The 21,220-nt window shown below is 37.9% G+C and overlaps 1 protein-coding gene across 10 annotated transcripts in view; it reads left to right on the forward strand.

The window, feature by feature from the left end:
- Positions 1 to 21,220, forward strand: part of Scel (sciellin) — a 98,959-nt gene that overhangs the window by 3,252 nt on the left and 74,487 nt on the right. For 8 of the 10 annotated variants that reach the window (XM_047553247.1, XM_047553245.1, XM_047553246.1 and 5 more), the window contains exons 2-8: positions 3,843 to 3,938; positions 7,920 to 7,981; positions 8,817 to 8,934; positions 11,877 to 11,936; positions 13,979 to 14,047; positions 18,755 to 18,793; positions 19,953 to 20,033. In XM_047553247.1, coding sequence (XP_047409203.1) covers positions 3,925 to 3,938; positions 7,920 to 7,981; positions 8,817 to 8,934; positions 11,877 to 11,936; positions 13,979 to 14,047; positions 18,755 to 18,793; positions 19,953 to 20,033 — 443 coding nt within the window. In that variant the 5' untranslated portion in view covers positions 3,843 to 3,924. The remainder of the gene's footprint in view (positions 1 to 3,842; positions 3,939 to 7,919; positions 7,982 to 8,816; positions 8,935 to 11,876; positions 11,937 to 13,978; positions 14,048 to 18,754; positions 18,794 to 19,952; positions 20,034 to 21,220) is intronic. The other 2 variants (XM_047553241.1, XM_047553242.1) reach the window with 2 other exon arrangements.

The following is a 21,220-nucleotide window of genomic DNA, read 5'->3' on the forward strand; positions in this document are numbered from 1 at the left end:
GCATTTTTATCCATGAATAATAAAACAGTGTCTTTTGTAAAATTAAATTGATAATTGTCCCAGAGAGCAGGACACTATTCTTGTAGAACATTGGGGTTATTCTGTAGAACAAAATAGTTAAGGCCACATATTAAAATCAAGAATCATCAGAGAGAAAAATTTATGGTGGAAGAGGGTTATAAAGACTCAGAAAATTTAGAGCATACAGACATTGGGGTAGTAAAAAGATTTAATCTGTGCTGCATTCTGAACTTTGTTCACTATAAATTAAGCAAGATTCACAAACTTAGACTATGTGATGAAAGAAATAATCCATTTCTAACTATGGTGACAGGATAAATAAATTTTGCTCACTTGGGAGATTTTTGGATTTCTTTCTGTTGCTGTGTATTCAGTCTAAACAGTTGTTTGAGTCTGAAAGACCCATTTAAAATTTAACTTAGGAGGACTTGTTAACAATTATACTTTATGAAACCAGTTTGTTTTCTCCTTACATAATATTTTGTGTCCTTTAGATGACAGTTAGTTGTGGATAATTTGTTTGATCTATCTTCTAGAAGATAGTGCTTCTGTTTATTGGTTTATAATAGTCATGTCTCCCTTATTCTTGCTGAGGTTGTGGCTCAGTGGTAGAGTGCTTGCCTCCCATGTGTGAGGCACTGGTTTCCATCCACAGCACCATATAAAAATATAAGGCATTGTGACCAATATAACTAAAAATATATACACATATGCATATTTAAAATAAAAATATTAAAAAAAGAAAGTGGTTTTTATAGCATATGTCCTTTTCCAGATCCAAGGGATTTCCCGTTTCGGTGATTTCTGGGAAACAAGAGCTCGGGACCTTTTCATACATGAAGATGAATTCCACTAGGGCCATTTGCCCCTGTACAATTTTCTGGACATGTTTGCTCTATTTCTTTCCTCATCCTACTTTGCATCACTGTGGACATTTTCCCCAGGCAGTGACTCACATTTCTTCCATAAGGATAACAATTGCCATTAAGTATCTTAGAAGCTTGATAAATTGATGGGAAGATTTTGGAGAAGTGAAAGATCCAAAGGTCATTCTATGCTGATCTCATGATGCTTTGATGAAATGGTCAAAGAAAATCTGCTCCAACTGATGCTCTGGGTTGAACTTCATCACAGTTCTCTCCTGCAAAGGGGCCGTTCTTTTCACCATTTATTTTAACTCAGTGACTTTCCACCTGTAGGTGCCCTTTTGTTTCCCAGGCTTCTGAGACAGGTACTTTGGTGTCAGTCTGATTTGAATTTGAATCTCAGCTGTACAATTCAGTAGTTATGTAGCCTCAGGAAAACTACTCAGCCTGAGATTCCCATCCAGAAAAAAAAAAAAAAAAGTGAACTAGTTTTTCCCACTGTCCACTTGTCTAACTCCTGTCCTAGCTGCTTGTAAAATGACTCTAACTTCTATAATTTGTCTTAAGGTTTTATTATTTAGGTTTGCAACAAGGATAATAATAGCAATAACCTGAAAGTGTTGTATGAAGCTTTAATGAAATTACATATATATAATATATGTATGCACACACACACACACACACACACACACACACACACACACACTCAATATAGCTAAAATTACCCCAAGACCCAAAATATCAGCAGAGTTTTTTTTTTCCTTATTTTTTTCTCACCTTCTCTTATCCTCTGTTTGTCTACTCCTGCTCTATTTTTTTTTTTTCTATTCCTCTTTGCTTTTCCTGTGTTCTCTCTTCTATGGGCCCCTCCCCACCCACTCCAGTTTCTTTGCCTCAATAATCTTTTGAAAGAGAAAGTTAGTGGGAAGAAGTAAAGGTATTTTTAGGTAAGTCAGGTGGCATTTTGTCCTTGGGTATGAACAGAATGAAAGCTTAAAAAAAAGTTTTCTTCTGAGAGGACCCAAATGATGAAGAGGGAAATTACAGCTGAGCTGGGAGGTGACCCAGAGAATTCTTGGTGTTGGAACAGGAGAGGAGGTGGGCTGGGACTGGTCTTGGGGAGGAGTGGGTTACCTAAGGAACCTAAAGACTCCTGGGGAAGGGTCTTGATTAAAAATAGAAAACATTGGACTGGTGATGGAGGCGTAGCTCAGTAGTAGAGGATTTTCCAAGCATGTATGAGGCCAACTTTGATCCCCAACACTGCAAAGAAAAGAAAAGGAAAGGGAAAAAGGGGAAGAGAAGGAACAACACTGAAGGAAATCAAGAAATGCCATGAGGAGATGAGATGAAAAGAAGGTGAACTTTAAAAATAGTGGATAAATAGCATATAAGACGTTTTCCTTCCTCATTTAGCTTATGTCAAGGAATGGCACAGGTCTGGGAATGAACGGGAAACATTACCAAGCTATCCAGTGGGAGACAGATCCCTCAAGGAAGGAGTGTGGTCACAAACAGTGTCAGGCCACCCCCAGCTTCAGAGTGGTATCAGGGGGATCAGGGGCCAGGTTGAGGCTTCAGGGGAGGTAGGAATGGTCTTTCTTTTCTGCTACTCTTCCAGGCTACTCCTCCATTACACCCCATCTTTTAGTTCATCAGGGCATTTCTCTATGCCTGGTATTAGCCATGCCACATGACCCTTTAAGTTACATATAAGATCACTTACTGAACAGAGCCCTGGCATTATAGTCATACAGACTTAATTACAGTTCCTGGTTCTGCCACTTACTGTGTGATTTGTGCAGGTTATTTAAGTTTGTGGCTCCTATAATTAGAGATAATAGTGCTCATTTGGAAGAATTAAAAAAGATCATGTGCATGAAGCATGTGGTACAGTAAATGGTCCATGGTAGGGACTCAGTAAGTGATCCTTCTTGTTAGGAACATCGATCTTGTAGACACTTAGTAGTATATAATGTTTTACTAATACAAGAAACACAAATATCTTTCATAGACCCCATCAGCCTTTACATCTTCTATTTGCTCCACCACGGCTTAGTATTATGTAGGTATGTATGTTTTAGGTTTGAGTAATAAAAAATGGAAAAGCAACCCAGGGAAAAACCTTAGGAGGTTTATCTTTCTCTTGGAAGGAGAAGTCCAAAGATAGATAATGCAGGGCAATTGTGGCAGTTTTATGAGATTGTCAAGGAATTGGGCTCCTTCTGACTCCCTGCTCCACCCTTCCTGGTGTGTGAATGTATGGCTATCCATGGTCCATAAGGTTCAAGATGGCTGTTTCCACCTTCTGCCCTGCATCATAATTCAGAGAAGAGGAGTGATGCACAAAAGGTCAAGTGCTTCCCGGGGACTTTTCCTTCAGTCTTAATAGCCAGAGTTATAACACTGTTTACAGCTTCAAGTGAGACTGAGAAATGCTGTCTTACCTGCGAGTAAGAAAGAAGGGGAGACTGAATAACAGATAGGCACCCCAAATATACCAGGCATCATACTTCAGAATATCCATTTCGCCTGTGACTGGGCCTTTCCTTCTTGCCTCCTCCTATTTGAACCCAACTCCTTTAGTGGCCCTAGAAGTTCAAGACAAATTTTTTTTTTTTAAAAAAGTAACATTTGTAATTTAAAAGAAGGAAACATAGCATTCTGGAAATGTTCAAAATATAAAAATCAAGAACTACTCTAAAATCCAGAGTGATGATTATTAACCTTTTTGAGTGGAAATATTCCTTTTGAAAATAAGTTACGAGACCTTACAAAAGAGACTAATTATATAAGTAACTTACTAGTTGTCAAAAAGCTATGATTGATTTAGGAATTTTCATTCTACTAATAAAAATGCTTGTCTATTGAGAACAAAAGGATTTTCAAGCAGACTTTTTGCAATAACTCAGTGTTTCTGCTCTGCATTCATGGCTCCATCCCTTGACCATCTAGATGTTTGCAGCCAGGTATCATGTTTGGATGGGTGAGACTTTGATGGACTCCCAGATTGTCGGCACTTCTGACAGAGAGCTGCATGGAGAACAGCAGGTATTGCCTGCTCATATTATATTCAGGGCTGGCTTCAATCAGACCCAACATCCTGCTAGAGCTAGGTATTAGTAGCTAGGTATTCTCAAGATGGTCTGGTAAAGGAGAGAGAGAGAGAGAGAGAGAGAGAGAGAGAGAGAGAGAGAGAGAGAGAGAGAACATCTGAACAAGCTTATGCCCTTATCCTAGTTCTCTCTGTTAGTGACTAGCTTCAGTTATCCAATAATAATCCCTACCAGCTCCACACCAGAACCTTTGGGATGCTCTCTAGGAGTAGTGTCTAGCAAACTGACTTGCTTTCTATGGGACACTCCAGTTTTTACCTTGTTGCCTCTTCTATGGTGTGCATCCCTTTGGCCTATAACCCATACGAATATTGTTCTTTGAATTTTCCGTGGTCCTCTACCCATATCCCACCTCAGTCCTCCCCATAACCTGCTGCCCCTTTAAGCTCTGCTAGGGAAGGAGGAAAGCGAAGATAATCAGAATGTTTCAGATGATTTTCTAGTGATTTGTAATTTACAAAGCATTATCTCATTTAGCTTCTGTAACAATCTTTTGAGATTGACATAACCCTCGCTTTGTAGAGGCAGAAATGAAGAATGGATTCAAGTAGCTGATGAGTGGTCAGGCTGGGAGCTCTCAGCTCTCTGGCTCAAGGTCGCCACCCCCCCCCCCCCCCCCCCCCCCGCTCCAAGCTGCCACTAACATCTTAACATATTACTCCCCAAAGGACACCTCATTCCATGTCCCGGCATATTTTACCTCAGACTGACTGGTAGTCAGAATGATTTCAAGAAAATTAAGGTCATATAAATATAGAAGGTTTGAGGGAGTTGGAAAGTTCCGAGGCATAAAGGGAAGCTAAAGATAGGATGGAAAGGGAAGAAGAGGGTGTTGGTATCCAGATATGTGAAGTCTGTGTAAGATCCAGTGGTCATCTTTGACCCTCTATAAGAAGATAAGGCAACTTCCATATGCAAAGGACATTTGTTCTGTGAAGTTAGCACAAATAGCATGAATAGAAGAACATGGTGTACTTAATATGAGCTTGTATGTTTCAATGAGTATAATTATGCTTTCCATAAACTGAGTTTTAAGTTTATAGCTCTAGGGGCAGATTTTTATGTTGTATATTTATTTTATAAATAAAATATTTATATATAATATGCATTTACTAAACATATATATAAATATTTTATTTACTAAATATGTGCTATAACTTATATAAATCCATATATAATATATACTTGTAAGTAGCATACACAACTAAAATAATTGAAAACATACAACCCAATAGTTACATGGTTTTGTGGCATGATCCATCCCTGCTGCCAGTTTTTGTTTCTGTTTTTGTTTTTTCAGTTGAGGTATAATACATATATTACACAATTTATCCTTCAGAGTGTAAAATTCTGTGTTTAAAAAAATATATACTCACAAGGTTGTGGAACCAACATTACTAATTCCAGAAAAAAAATTTCAATAGTTTTTAATGGTGCATTATAATTAAACACAAGAGTGAGATTCATTATATATTCATATGTGCATAAAATATAATTTGATCAATCTCATTCCCCAGTCCCGCCCCTTTCCTTCCTCTCCTTCATCTGCTGAGTGGCTCGCTCAACTTTTTACCCCCCAAAGAAACCCAGCATTAACAGTCATTCTCCATTCTCCCCTTCCACCAACCCTTGACAAACACTAACCTACTTTCTTTTCTGTCAATATGACTATTCTGTACATTTCTTATAATCAGAATCATATGCCATTCCATCTTCCAGGTCTGGTGTCTTTCATTTAGCTTAAGGTTTCAAGCTTCATCCGTGTTGTATCATGAATCAGTACTTCATTCCTTTTTATTGCTGAGTAATATTCCATTGTGTGACTATACCAAATTTTTTATTCATTCATCACTTGATGAGCATTTGCGTTGTTTCCACTTTGGAGCTATTGCAAATAATGCTGCCATGACTATTCATGTACAAGTTTTTGTGTGAACATGTTTATAACCAAGGGAAAATACAAAGAAAGTTGTTCTGTGAGGGATTTTCCTGCTGCAATGATTCCTTTAGAGACTATCCTGGATCTCCTGGTGCCAAGCATCAGGGTCAGAGTTCACAGGACTTCCAAATCATGAGATATCAAAGGTTGGGCTTATCATCCCTCTGTCTAATACCAGGTCACCCATTTAGTGTTTCAGTGACTCATTATGAGCGTTATTGCTGCTTGCTGAGAGAAGGGTTGGCTTTGGTTTAGAAGCCTATCTGCCTCTTAGCACCTTGTACATGTTACATACTGTCCCTGACCTTCAGATGTCTTGTCTGGGAGTTGGAGGTCACAATAGTCACCTCATAGAGTTTATGTGAAAATGAGAGAAAATGTCCGCGATGTGCCCTATTCAAAGCAGTGGCTTGACTAACAGATATTTATGCTATTAGTAATTGCTTTGTGCAATAGGACAACTGAAGAAGCAAAGGGCACAGGAAAGGGACAGTGTAGCACAAAGCTCTTTGAGAGACTTTTGCTATTTCCAAAGGGTTCAAATCACATTTCTATAAGGACTGTATCGGTTTGCTAGAGCTGCCAAAACAAAATACTACCCACTGACTCAATGACTTAAAAAGTAGAAATTTATTATCTCACAGTTCTAGAGCCTAGGAATCCAAGATCAAGGTGTCAGTAGGTTTCACCAGAGCCTTTTCCCTGGCTTGCAAATGGCCAGTTCTTGCTGTGCCCTCCCTTGACCTTTCCTCTGATGTCTCTTGGTGTGTCCAAATTATTATTCTTATAAGGTCATTAGTCAGATTGAATTAGTGTTCACCCCAAGGGCCTCATTTTATCTTACTCACTTCTTTAAAGACACTATTTCCAAATACAGTCATGTTCTAAGATACTGGGGTTTTAGACTTTGACATGTGAATTTTGGAGGGATGCTATTCGGCCAATAAAAGCACTTAGCACCTACAGCATCCCAGACACTGGGCATAGAAGAGAAAGACTTAGACTCTGCCCACTTAAACCTGATCTCTTAGAAGAGACAGATGTAAAAGGGGTATTTGTAAAATGCCTTTTCTCCAAATACCCTACCCCCTGTCCCACAATTGAATTTGTAGTCTATACAAATGTATCATCCAATATACATTTGACATTTTAGTTGCCTCAGAATTCTTTCAAACCTCTGAGAATGTTCCCCGTCTTCATCAGCTAAGAGGAAAAGGATTTATCAAAGTCCATTAGCAGATGGAAACGGGTGGGTCAAGAATTCCAAGAAGCAGACCCAGACTGTGGCCAAATTAACAAATAGTTAAGACACGTTTTTCTTTAGCTGCCTCTTTACTCTCCTTCCTGTCAAAGTCTAAACACCCTCCCAAATCAGCCAACCAGGGTTGTTCCACACTCCTTGCATGTCCATATGCCCAAGTTCAAGTCTGTCCCATGCCTTCCCCACTCCCAATCCTCCCTCTCAAATCTTTGCTCTCTGCTTTCCAAGGTGAGAGAGGCATGCAGTTAAGAATTATTGAGCACCTACTGTGTATTGGGCAATAACTAGGCACTTTACATATGTCTCCACTTGATCCTCATAATAGTTTTATTTCACTTCATTTTACAGATGAGGGACCTGAGCTAATAACATTCCCAAGGTGACACAGTCAGTAAATAGGATCATTTAAATGCAGATCCTTCTAACTCCGCTAAGACCATTCAACTCTCAGCATGTGAAGATGATTCAACCAACTGCTTGTCATACAATACTGGGGACACTAAATACCCTGGGCCTAATTTTCTCCCTCTGTAAAATAAACTCATTGGAATAGATGAACTCTCATGTCCTTACAGGGTACTTAATGCAATGTACAGATTGTACTATATCATGTAGCTTGTCAATGTCATTGAAAAATACACCTTAGTAGTGAAATATTCACTTACAGATTGTTAATGTTATTTTTGTGCTTTCTCACATCCCCATTTTTCTTTTAGATCCTTACTGGAAGGCAGCATGTCTAATTTTCCCTCGAGAAAAAAGTCTCCCACAGGAAATGGTAATATAGACAATGTTTCCTTTACTCAAAAACTTTAAAAATCTAGGGAAAACAACTCACTTATCATAATTTTTAATATAAGTATTCAGTGCTTGGAAGTAGTAGTCTAATCAGCGATGTTTAATTTAGGCTTAAGAACAAGCAAGAGGGGGCTGGGGTTGTGGCTCAGTGGTAGAGAGCTTGCCTGGCATGCGTGAGGCACCAATTTCCATCCTCAGCACCACATAAAATAAATGAATAAAATAAAGGTATTATGTGCATCTACAACTAAAAAATAAATACATATAAAAAAAGAACAAGTAAGAGGGCTATGGTTTTTCCTCATATAATTGTAATTTAAAGATTCTTTTAAAAAAAACATAAAAATGCCCTTTGTTGAGGGTGATATTTCTTCTGGCTCCCATAAGGTCAAAGAATTAAATTATATGTAATCAAATGCACAAGGACTTATTGATTATTATTTACTGGGTACTCTAAAAACAGTCGGGCCTGTATGTACTTCCAAGGCATATTTCTTGTTGGGTAGAAACCCAACCCACTAAACCCTGCTTCGTTTATTCCCGGCTGGTGGTTCTACATTCCCAGGCCCTGGATGGGGCCTCCGAGCTGCGCTGGCAGTTTCGCTTGGCACCTGAGCAGATTTATATGTTATCTTTGATGATGGGGTGTGGGATTTGTTCTTTCTTGCTGGTGTGCCCTGCTTTGAAACAGTACTGGGCTTGCCAGTCTAGAAGGTGATGCTGGGTAACCATATGTACCTCTCGAGATGTTCAGAGTTAACAAACCAAAACGCAGCGTCACTCTGTCACCTTATCTTTCATGTTTCCACTGATAGATGTGAAGAGCACCACTGGGGGAACCACACCGAGGCAGCAGGGTTTTCACGAGGTGAACAAAAGAAGGGCCTTCTTACAGGATAACAGTTGGATCAAGAAACGTCTTGAAGAAGAAAAGTAAGTGTGGGGGTGAGTGGGTGAATGGAGGAGTGGAAAGAGGGTTTCCTAGTTTGGGAGACTCATAGTCATCTAGAAAGCAAGTTCTTTTCTTTAAAACACATAGTCTGATTTTTAGTGAGATTTAGCAAACATAAATCGGTTGCACCAGATTTCCAAGAATATTTCCTCCATTTTTGGGGGGTTGGGTACTGGGGATTGAACTCAGGGGCAGTTGACCACTGAGCCACATCCCCAGCTCTATTTTGTATTTTATTTAGAGACAGGGTCTCAATGAGTTGCTTAGCACCTCACTTTTTGCTGAGGCTAGCTTTGAACTTGCAATCCTCCTGCCTCAGCCTCCCCAGCCGCTGGAATTACAGGTGTGCCCACCTCACCCGCTTGCCTCCATTTTTAATATCTTTACACATAAGAGAATGTGAAAAACTCCTCAGAGAGAGCATGTTGTCACCTAGAATATACTTTAGTGCTTCCTTGACAAACTGAAAAGAAAACAGGAGTTTCTGGTTTTCAAAGAGCTAACCATCAGTTAATCCACCATCAGAGATTCCTGATGTGTGTTGGTCATGCCAGTTGAAACAAACACATAGTAGCATTATTCCAAATCTAATAATAATTTATTTCAATTTTTTATGTGCACAACTGAAATTAATAAATCCCCAATCATTTTGGAGTCCTGTCTGCCCATCTACCTCTAGGTATGGGATGGATGGAAAATGTGGCATTACTTAATAAGAGAAAACACTTGACACCTGCAACGTTTCATCTGCTTTACAAATTGCTTCTGCCAACTGTACGTTTAAAGATCTAAAAACTGTCATCATAGGCATAGAGCCTCATTGCCAACACAGATTGTTAATAGATATTTGTCCATCCCAGATATATTTATTATAAATTATTTCCACATTATAAATTACAATTACATATGTGCACATCTTATCATTTCCTTATGTGTTAATCATGGTACTAGATTACGTGCCATATAAAACATCACCAAATCTTACAACAAATTCTCAAGGTAGGTATTATATCCTTGTCTTATAGGAGAGAAATATATGGTGCAAAGAAGCCTCTTCTTTAAGTGATGGAGTGAAGATTTTAACATGACCCATTGTTTTTTCATTATAACTGTGTTTCTCAAACAGGGTAATTTTACCCCCTGGGGACATTAGGCTATGTTAGGAGATTTTTTTGATTGTCAAAATTGGGGTGTGCCCTTCACAATGAGTAGAGGCCCAGAAGGCTACTAAGGATCCTACAATGCACAGGACAGCTCCCATGATAACATCATTGTCAAACCCCAAATGTCAGTAGCCCTGAATCTGAAAATCCCAGCATTATACGATATGCACTCCAAACCTTCTACAAAACCTTCTACAATAGTCCAAATATGTTTACTTGAGAATCATACTTGTAACTGTCACATTAAAACACCTACTAATTTTTATTATTGAATCTTATTGTTTTGAGGACCTACGGGATGTGTGGAGGCAGATTCACTTTGGAGTTAATACCCTTGGATGACAATCATTCCCTTCCACAGAGCAGCACCTATTGCTTCTGTCAGAGTTTAATATGGCATTTCTGTTTTTCTGTAGTGGTAGTGTGATGTCAAGTGTAGATAATAAATTTTGGATTGCAAATATTTACACAGATGGATGAAGACAGAGATGCCTAAGATAAACCACAGTTGGTAGGAATGTTGGTTTTATACCAGGCAAACCTCCCTAAAAAGGCCTAGGGAAGCCAGCTGGGATGGCATGGCAGCTGCTGAGTGAAGGGGAATTTGGCCCTAATGCCTCCCGACAGCCACTGGCCCAGTCCCCGGCTTTGATTCTTTTTCAGGTAAGAACGCGCCTGGTGCCTGCTACGCTCTGACAGGTTTTGGGAAGGGATGTGAAGGAAGATGGAAACATTCCCCTTGGGGCCTCTGAGGGTATATATTTGCTAGGATTGTTTCAGTTTCAGCACTCCTCTTTCTTTTTAATTGTCGATAACAGTTCTTTTATAGCGTTATTAAAAATGGTTCCAGAGTGTTGAGTAATGTTAGTAGAGCCAAACCAGGAAAAATGTGGTGTTTCCCGTTTGGTTGGGTCAACATGAAAGAGGTTCAGGTACTTACTCTCTGTTTTGGCTCCACTCCAAGGGCTCCCCTACATGTTTTGACATTTCCTAAAATTTCCCATACATTCAAGTCCACTGTATAGAGTAAGAAAGACATGGCTTTGGGATTTGATGTATAAAGGTCCCTTGCAGAGTTGACCAGAAGGGAAAAAAAGTTTAGAATAATAAGAACTGGGTCCTAGACCCACCTTGATACTTGCTAATCTTGGGATCTTAGGAAAACTACAAAATCCCTGATCAGTTTCCTCCTCAGTGAATTGGAAAGGACAGTGTCTTCCCTGCCTAATACAGAGGGTTATTTTAAGGACCAAATTGGGCAATAAGGACTCATGATTCAAGATGGGCTGAATCTCCTGTGAATGATCGGTTTCCTTAACTACATGTTTTCCTACATTTTGTCAAGGAAATTGTCAAGTCATCAATTATCCCAGACATAATGGGTTTAATTAAATTTAAACAACGTTGGTAGGAATCTTTCATATTTGCCATCCCACGGAAAAGGACTCTTCTAATATATACAACATAGGTGGGCTCACGTTTCCATACTCTGATTAAAAAAAAATAACAACAACAAAACTGTTGTTCATTGTTGAATCATGTGGAAGTCTCATGAGATAAATGATCATTTGAACTGACAACTTGTTTCTTTTCATGATGCTTCTGCAAGTGGTGACTGGTTTCATGGTTGTGTTCTTATGCCTAAAGTCAAATGAATTAACCTTGCCAAGCATTGTGAGCTCTCTCCATCTCCCTTGTTTTGTGCTTAGCAAACATGGTAGTAACTTTCAATGTGACATAATTTTGGTCTTTCTCTGCAGAGATGAAAATTATGGTAGGGTGGTGCTCAACAGACACAACTCCCATGATGCCTTGGACAGGTGGGTGTTTATGTCATTAGCAGAAATACAAAGATGGTGTCTCTGAGAGGAGACTTGCTCAAGCCAGTCAAATATTTGTGGTTGGACTCAGACTGTCTCCAGTGTTCTAAGCATGTGAAGGAGAATCTGGAATATAATCAGGGGTATGGGTGGGGACCTGCTTCTCTAGCTCCCAGAACTACTGCTTAGAGCTGAAACATAATCAGCCACAGCCCACGCCACTAAGGAGGTTCTCCTCATGGGCAGGGAAAGGACTCTCATGGAAATAGAAACATGACCAGATGAGATATCTCTGAGCGTTAGAGATAGGAATCCTAAGATTCAGAAACAGCAGTTGCAGAGTTCGCTTGCTTTACGAGACAGTACATTTCTTTTTGGAAGCTCCTGGGTTTGTGGAAAACACAATTCTATCCTTGATGGCAAGTGTAAAAATTCAGGCAAAATTAGTAATTACAATGATTGATGTAAATAGTCTCAGATTGATCAGGAAGGATAATATCCTCATTAAAACACAATTGTACCCACACACATATAAACAACCACACCTATCAGGAGAAGCCAACTATATATCAGAATCAAGTTTCATCTGGTCTAGTAGCTTGTGTTTGCTTGTAACTGAGAGGTACTTAATAAGGAGTGTGGATTTTAGAAAGTGAAGTAGACACCTTGAATCTGTTTTTGAAATTTTTATCTCTGAATTTCTCTCAACCATTTTTAACCTTTTCATTATTTTGACTTTTCTAGAGGTACACCACTTACAACCCTCTATTCCAAGTAGTCATTTTGCTTTCCCGACCCCAGTCTAGTTCATCTGATTTACTGTTCTGTGGTCTGGCAGTCTCTACCTGAGCCTTCTCCTTCATCTTCCTCATTTTGAAGATGACAGCCTGGTTCTCAGTTGACTCTCATATTACCAGACACAGGGAAGTTGGCCATTTGAGTCCAACCACCAATGAAAATTGCTCCCTCCATTTTATTAACTTTCTTGAGAACTATGAAAACACATAGACACTTGAAGCATGACAGCAAAAACTAAGTTTCATATTCTCCGTGCATATAGAGCATGTTTTAGGAGAACAGGAGCCTTGTGCTTTCTGTGCTTACTTTCTATTTTAAATTATATTGGTTGCCTGAATCAGTCTTCGTGCTTATTCTGACTTGTTATCTTTGATGTTCCAGCTTCAAATGATGATTTGAAATGCAAATGCAATAAATCATGGCATAATTCCTCAAAGAGCTTTCTTTCCCTGCATCACAGGACTAGATGAGGCAGTAAACAGACTTTCTTTCTGTTTGATCAGTTAGATCAAGATATTTTCAGTGTTTCCCTGACCATCACTCTATTGAGAGGCTCCCATTCGCTCTGCCTCTATTTTCTTGTCTCCTTTCTCGCCTTTTTCTGGCTCATGCATCTTTTTTCTCCTCTTGCCTCCTCCCCGTCTGTCCATCACTCTTCTTTTCTCTCCTTCTCATATCTATCCTTTCTCTCACCTCTCACTTTCTTCTTTCCATTTCTTTTTGACCCTTCATGTTTCCTTCTCTTCCTTCTTCCCCATCTCTCCTTTCCTGCTGCCAGTGAGTTATGTCTTTCAACCCTGTCCACGGTGCTGAATGTTAAATAAAGCAATTTAAGAGTTAGCCCATTGTGTGGGTTAGAACTGTGTCAACAAAACACAACTGATTATAAGGAATTTGTCCTATTATGCAGAGATTGACAACTCAACCAGAGTTCATATTAGTTATTGACCATTTTGCATTTAGGTTGTTTTACATATCCTTATCTACAATTTGATTATGTTACATGGTAGTTAAAAATAATTGGAGCCAGAGCTGAACCCTTTATTAGCATTGGGTATTGGGTTTGCCATAATTTATTCTAATCAAGTCAAAGCCTAGAAGATTTGGGTACTCCAAATCTATCTTCCCTTGGAACCTGTACATTTCCTACCCAAATAGATAAAAATATAGTCCAAAGTATGATAGGTTTTATATAATATTTTTTGCAATTTATCTAAATTTTTTGGTAATTATTTCTGCTACAGGAAAATAAATGAGAGAGATGGGCCAAAAGCTACAATTAGTCGGTACAGATCTGATGACACTTTGGACAGGTAAGGTACTTTTGAATCATGTGAGTGGAAAGTGCTATATATTTAACATGTGTTAACATATTAAATCCCATTTAATAGAAATCTATGAGATATTCAAATGTTTGCCAAAGTAAGTTTTGAACATTTGATGTTTTATCTCCAGGGAGAGAGGGCTCTAAGGATTGAATTATCTTCTTAAAAACTCACAAAATCTTGCCTAGATATATTGTTTTCCTGAGACCCTAGATTTTAGGAAATAGGAGATTCATCTGAAAGATTCTGAGACTGTGTAACTTGAGAATAGGTGAGGTGGACAAGGCATGGCATCTGTTAATTCGATTTAAAATGAAGAACAGTTATTTTTGTAAATATGAATAGTCCTTGTTCCTACAGTGGATTCTTCCATCCTGATAGAGAGATGACAGTTTTAAAACTACAGTAGTTTGGATTCACTCTATAATATGCATTAGCTCTTTCCCTGCATTGGAGTCACCATATGGCTTATAGAATGAGACCGTTACATTGTGCCTGTTGTTAGTTCCCTCTTACATAGAAAGGAAAGACTTGTTCCTCCAGACGAAATTAAGAAACTTCTAACCAGGTTGAAGTGTAAATTTCACAAATCACATTTTTCACTTGAAGTTGGTAGAGATGCCTAACAAGCAAAAGTGAAGGTCAACTTTAGCATCTTTAATAGGAGTTAGGCATAATGTATACCTGAGGCTGGTGACAGTTGAGTTCACTCCCTATAACTAAAGATATGCTACCATTGCAGACAAAAATGACATCTCCTGGGCTTTAAGCAGATATACTGAAACTTACAATATCTAGTACACTTGGAATTCAGACTATGCAAGTGCTTAGTAATACAGTAAATGTATATATTTTTATACTATTCATAGATTTAAGTCAGTCTTCCTAACAGAAGACAATCAACACTGGTACCTTAAGGAGTTGGACTCTCTCTTTTTTTAATTATTAGCCTTGTCAAAAACAACTTTGCAGAAGTTTATGTTTAAGATTCCATCTCCAGATCAGTGCACAGAAGAAGGAAACCCTGTTTCTAGGAATGAATTTCAAAATGCAATGATTAAGCCTCAATAAAAGTAGACATGTAGAATACCGAAGCTTTTGTAGTCTTCATATCAAGAAAGTTCAGGTCAAGACCTAGCCTTGGGATTGGAGCAATGCAATAGATCTCCCAGGCAAACTAGTTGAGTCATTCTGGGCCTTGGTAGAAAATTAGCAACACTGAGGGAACTTTCAACTTTATTTCATCTTACTGCCCTCTTTTCAAACTGATCAAGTGATTCTAATATGCAGTCAAGATTCAGAACCACCAATGTAGCCCAGACTCTTCATTTAATATTTAGAAAATGTGACTAGAGATTATATGATTTTTTTACACAGAGCTTTAGTACCACATTTAGAAGAAGTATCCTGGTTAGCTTATTCCCAAGGCAGTAAGTGGAAATAGGAGGAAGAGAACATAGAGTCAATAAAGAAAGACAAGTTCTGTTAGCAGAAGGGAGACTTACATCATGCAGCCCACTCCAAAATGCAAGATGTGAAGTATTTCAGGAGGAATATGATCACATATATCTGGTATGTGTGTGCATGTGCATTTTATTAATGATGTGTTAGTTTTAATGAGTACAAGAAAATAATTGATTTTAGATTTGAAGAATTTCTTTTCAAATTTGGCATATATTGCATATATATGATACACATTCCTTTAAATATGCATATATATGTAAATATATGAAATATGCTAAAGAAACATAAGCAAATAATAGTGTATGTGGCACTAAGATGTTGCCCAACTCCTGAAGATGAGTTAATGACTAATTTGGAAATTCAAGGTTAGGGAGCCCCCTAGTGTTACTTTATGGAAAGAATTTTTTTTTTTTTTTTTTGGCTCTTTTGATCATACTGTTAATTCTATTGTTTATTTTCTGTCTCCCAGATCCACTTCTATTAAAACAACCTATTTCCTATTACAAGTTGGCAAAAGATTAATTTTCAAGAGAAATACAAAGTTAGTCTCTCTCAGCAATAAGAAGTTGACATGTTTGTTATGTAGTTCAGAGGTCTCTCCTGTCAGAATGACATGTGTAATATTGGGTTCCAGTGAGAAGAGTTTGGAGATAGACTGCTTCCTAGTTGTACAACTAAGCAAAACTCACCCAACTTCCCTAAGACCCTGTTTCTTCATTTATAAAATGAAAATAATCACCCCTACTTCACAGGGGTAATTCTATTCTTTGAAGAACAGAGAAAATTTATGAAAAGGTCAGCAGAGAGTAGGTAGTTATTTTTATGATTATGTGTAGGATTACCCACAGAGATTTATTTACATATGGAATTTTCTTTAAGTTCATTTAATTTTAACATCAGAATTCACCTGGAGAATTCTGATGTTCCATTCGCTGTAAGCAGATTGTTGTTTTCAGTGTAGCAATTTCTGGAGATTATTTTTTTAAAACTTGTATCAGGATCGCAGAGACAGCTGCAAAGACTGAGTAGAGTTTCCATGGAACTTTTAATATTTTTGATGCCCTGACCTCTCACCGTGGCATGCATGGTGATTTACTGCAAATTCCTCAGAGGTTCAGAGTCTTCAGTTAGTGCAGTGGCTAGTTATTCATCTTTCCTTTTTGCATTCAAGAATTATCAGTTTGTAGTGTTATGTATCCCAAACAGAAACTGTTCAGGATCACTCAGAAGTTTAATATATTAGAGTAACTGTCCCAAAATTTAGTTAGATATGTCAAAATAACAACCAGGAATTGAAATTATATTTAGCTTATGACAATGAAGTCATATTTTTCCCCACATGAACTTGCCTTCAGAGAGAGGCAAAATCATTATCCATTTTAGCAGGAACATTTTATGTAAGGTCTTGTCCTAAACTGAATGGTAAGAGCAAAAGTTTTTGGAGAGTTATAGTAGGCCTTATAATATAGGATAAATGGAAGTGTCTTGCTGACCTTTCATTTTTTTGAGCCTCACTTTGCTATATCTTAGTTTCTGCAGCGTGCAGAATGCTCCAGAACTCAGTCCTAGGTCCTAGAAGAAACTTTTCCTATCTGACGTGAGGCAGGCAAAACAGAACAGAGTCTGCAGTCAGGAGACCCACAGTTTGCCCAGAATGATCACATTCTAAATTTGTGTTTCCTGGTCGAAGGGGCAGACAAATACACCTTTTCCAGATCTAAGAAGGTCTTTAAGGAGACCTAAGATTAGAGGAATTAAAACCTCTGATGGTCATCTGGGCCTATTAACTAGATATATTAGTCAAAGTAAATTAACTTGTCAAAGTAACTATTTTAACAAGCCCCTCCTCTTCCCCATATATAGTTGGTTTAACACAATAGAAGGTACCATTTGACTTACCAGAGTCTGATGGGTTTGCTGAGTCCATGCAGTGACTCCTGGACTTCTTTCAATTCCTACAATATTTTAATGCTGCCATCTTCAACCCATGGGTATCATGGCTTTGGTACCATGACTTTGAAAGGGAAAGCATGAGAAAATCTACAGGATATTTTATGATGGGTCTGGAAGTGGTAAATATTTATGTCCATGCTCTTTAATAAAGTCTAGAACTCAATCAAGTGACCCAAACTTTATTGCAATTAAAGTTGATAAATGTGGTCCTTCTATATCCTTAGGAGGTAAAGAAAATGAGTTTGGCAGACACATAGTATTGTCTATGCCTCAAAATGATTTTAAAAAGTACTTAAGTATTTCTTTGATACCTTTTACTGACATAAGAAGTATTTTCATTAACTAGATATATTATTAAATAATAAAGGATATAAAAATAACTAATGATTTAAATGCTTAATGAACCAGAAAAGAAAATGTGCAAAAGGTATCATACTTTAAAAATTCTAAATAACCTCTTAAGTAGATTTTGTCATGAGTAGCTACTTTTTTTTTTTACTGTAAAGTTTTCTAAAATGTAACACCTTTCTTCAAAGAGAAAGGTTATGTTGTAAATTTACTCTAACATCGAAGAGGTCTGAATGTAGCTTAGTAACCTAAATGTTTATCTAGACTTTTGTGTTGTTTCTTTATGAAGGATCTCAGACAGAGATACTGCTGCTAAAACACAAAAGGCCAATACCTTGGATAACCGACTAACCAATAGGTACCAGTGTCCACTAACTTCGGGAAAGGCTTGAGTGTAACCTCTTTCTCTCACTTAAGTTCTTCAATCGTACTTAATGTCTTTCTGTAAATTTTTATTCTCTGTACTTTTAACACAGAATTTCTGGAGTAAAAAACTTTACTCCTATTCCTGGCTAGAATAAAATGTTGTCTGGCTTAAAAATCAAGGCTCATTGCTATACATCATCAATCTTAGCACCTGGATGTTTCTGTTTAAGTTGTCAAGGTGACAAAATACATGCAAATGCAAATTTTGCATTCTTATGCTAAAGAAAAAAATTACTGAACCGAATATATTAAAAACATTGGATTTAACCAATACTGAATTTTCCAAAAGGGGAAAATTTTCCTTTGGAATCTAGTACAACAGATTTTTATGATTTTAATCACAAAATCACCTTTTCAAATTTATTCCAGTGATGATGCTTTCTTTTACTTTCTCTGAAATAATATCTAATTTTTCATTATAATTACTTTCTAAATTCATGGACAATTACCAACAGATGCAATTATTAATTAATTCTTCACTGTGTCTTTTTTCTCTTTTACCAGAAACATGTCCACATTTAGATCACCAGGAACAACCACATTGTATGTACTTTCCTCTCTCTCTCTTTTTTTTTTTTTTTTGTGGTGGGGATGGAATCCAGGGCCTCACACATGCTAGGTACACTCTACCACTGTACTGTGCTACATCCCCAACTCCCGTGCATTTTTCTAATCAAAGTATGTATCTTAGTTAAAGAAAATCCCAAGGTACAGCCCCTCCCCCAGGTCCAAAGTGTCATTGGAATACAGCAACAACCCTGTAGCTTTGGTAGCAGTGAAATACAGATACCAAAATGGTCCATATTCATATATTTACTGGCTTGACTTTTACTGAACAAGTTTGCCGACCATCATGCTAACCAAACACTAAAGCTTAGGCCATGTCATTGTCTTTTTCAAAAGATCTAGATTTAACCCCCAGTTTTTATCCCCCTATTCCTTAACCTCCCTTTCCTCCCTAAACCCCCCTCACATCTATAACTCCTCCTTTAGAGCAAATTGAGCCTGAAATCATGGGTCTGCTAAAAATCCTTTTACATAAAATACATTTTCCATATCATGCATTACTTGTCATGAGTAGCTACTTTTATAGTAGGACTTATACTACTTTATACTTTTTTAGTAAGACTTATACTAGTTTATAAGTAAACCAAGTTAGGTAGACTGTTAAACTTAGTTTTTAAATGTGTACTGATGTACAAACTAATTTTCATGTTGTGTAGTACTTCTCAGTGCATGAAACAAGCCCGAGTTACTTCCATGTTTTGAGGGTCTGCATATATTAATAAATGCTAACTGAAGATTTAAAATAATATGACTTAAATTTTTTCTTAAACAAACCAAGACTTTTAATGCAAAATTGTAGTATAATTCTGTTAGTCATAATATAATTATGAGATTAAAAAAAACAAGTCCATAGCATGCTAGAATTGATGGACTTGACTTTCAGACAATTAACATCATATATAAATTACTTCTTCATTCAGTTTCTTCAGTTTTTAACTAGTTATATGAGATTCTGATAACTGACCATATATGTAAATAAGGAAGAACTTTTAAAAAATTGTCCATCTTCAATTGAAGCATTATGTACCAGATAAAGAGTGAGCAAGAATATGAGTAGATTATAAAATATTTCAAAGGTGGGAAAAATAAAAAGGTTTGAGGAATGTAATGATTTGTCATTCTGGTTGTTCAACAGGCAGCCTGGTGTTTTATCGAGTGCAAACACTACCTACACCTCTGCTTCCACCTCTGCTACTACCCCGGTGAAGAAAAAGAGGTATGATAGGGCCCTGTGTCTGCCTCCTGCTGACACCTTGCAAAGGACCATTCTTCATTAATTTTGTGTTTTATTTTCTTTTTGCATCTAATTCACTTTATTTTTTTAAATCTGGCCTTATAGTTATGCACAGTAGTTGTGTTCATCCTGAAAAACTCATGCATGCATGGAATTTGATTCCAGTTCATGATCCAACCCATTGGCCTTCCTGTCCTCCCTCCCTTCCCCCATTCTCCTTCCTCTACTCTATTCAACTTCCTTTTGCTCATCCACTTATTTATATTTTATTGGTTCTTTTTACATATGCATAAAGGTGAAATTCCCTGAGGTGTATTTATATATGCACATAACATGATTTTTAAAAAATTCATTCCTCATTGCCTTCCCTTACCCACCTCTCCACGCTGCCTCTCCATCTCCTTCTTCATTAATTTTGGAACCAAATCTTTCACCCAGGCTCCCAAGCAGTATTGGAAAGCTCCTCCTTGTTCTCTCCCCTCCTTTCAGGGATCCTGCACCTACATTTTGCTGTCCTCGAACTCTCCCCCATCTCTTCAAATATTCCATTTCCCTTGAGACCCTGAGATTCGCAATGCTCTTGGTGATAGAGCTCAGAAGTCACAAGATTGGCTACTTTAGGTACCATATTTTATAGAGTCTGACTACAGAGAATACCTTGACCTGCAATAATGATTGACAAATAGCCACTTGACATTATGCTCCTGAAACCAGCCTGCCCCTGTAGCCTCCCGCACCTTTCTGTAGACTTGGCTGATTTTACTTCTAAGTACAGAGACAAAGGCCCTCTTGGGAGACATCTCTGTGATTTTTGCCTCCTGCTTGGCTCCCTCTGTGTGGTATCTCACATGCTGCTTGTGGTGAGTTCCATGTTATCTACTAGGCATAGAGGAGAAGAGAGATCTGTGGTGGCAGAATATTCTTCATGAGACAGAGCATGAGGTTGGAATAGATTTTTGCATGTTGATGAGAACAGTGCCAGGGAATCATGATGCAAATGAAAGACAAGTGTGCCTAAATCTCAGTGCTTTAATTTTTTTCTGTTTGCTTTGCCTGCATGCAGGGCCATGCTTGGTGTAGGATAGGGGTTCGGTGTTTGTTGAAGGAGTAGCTGACTTTGCTCAGGTGCCACTGTATGGAGAGATAATGTCTTTATTTTCCCTGTACTC

This window comes from Sciurus carolinensis, chromosome 5 (assembly GCF_902686445.1).
Source record: "Sciurus carolinensis chromosome 5, mSciCar1.2, whole genome shotgun sequence".
Lineage (NCBI taxonomy): Eukaryota > Metazoa > Chordata > Mammalia > Rodentia > Sciuridae > Sciurus > Sciurus carolinensis.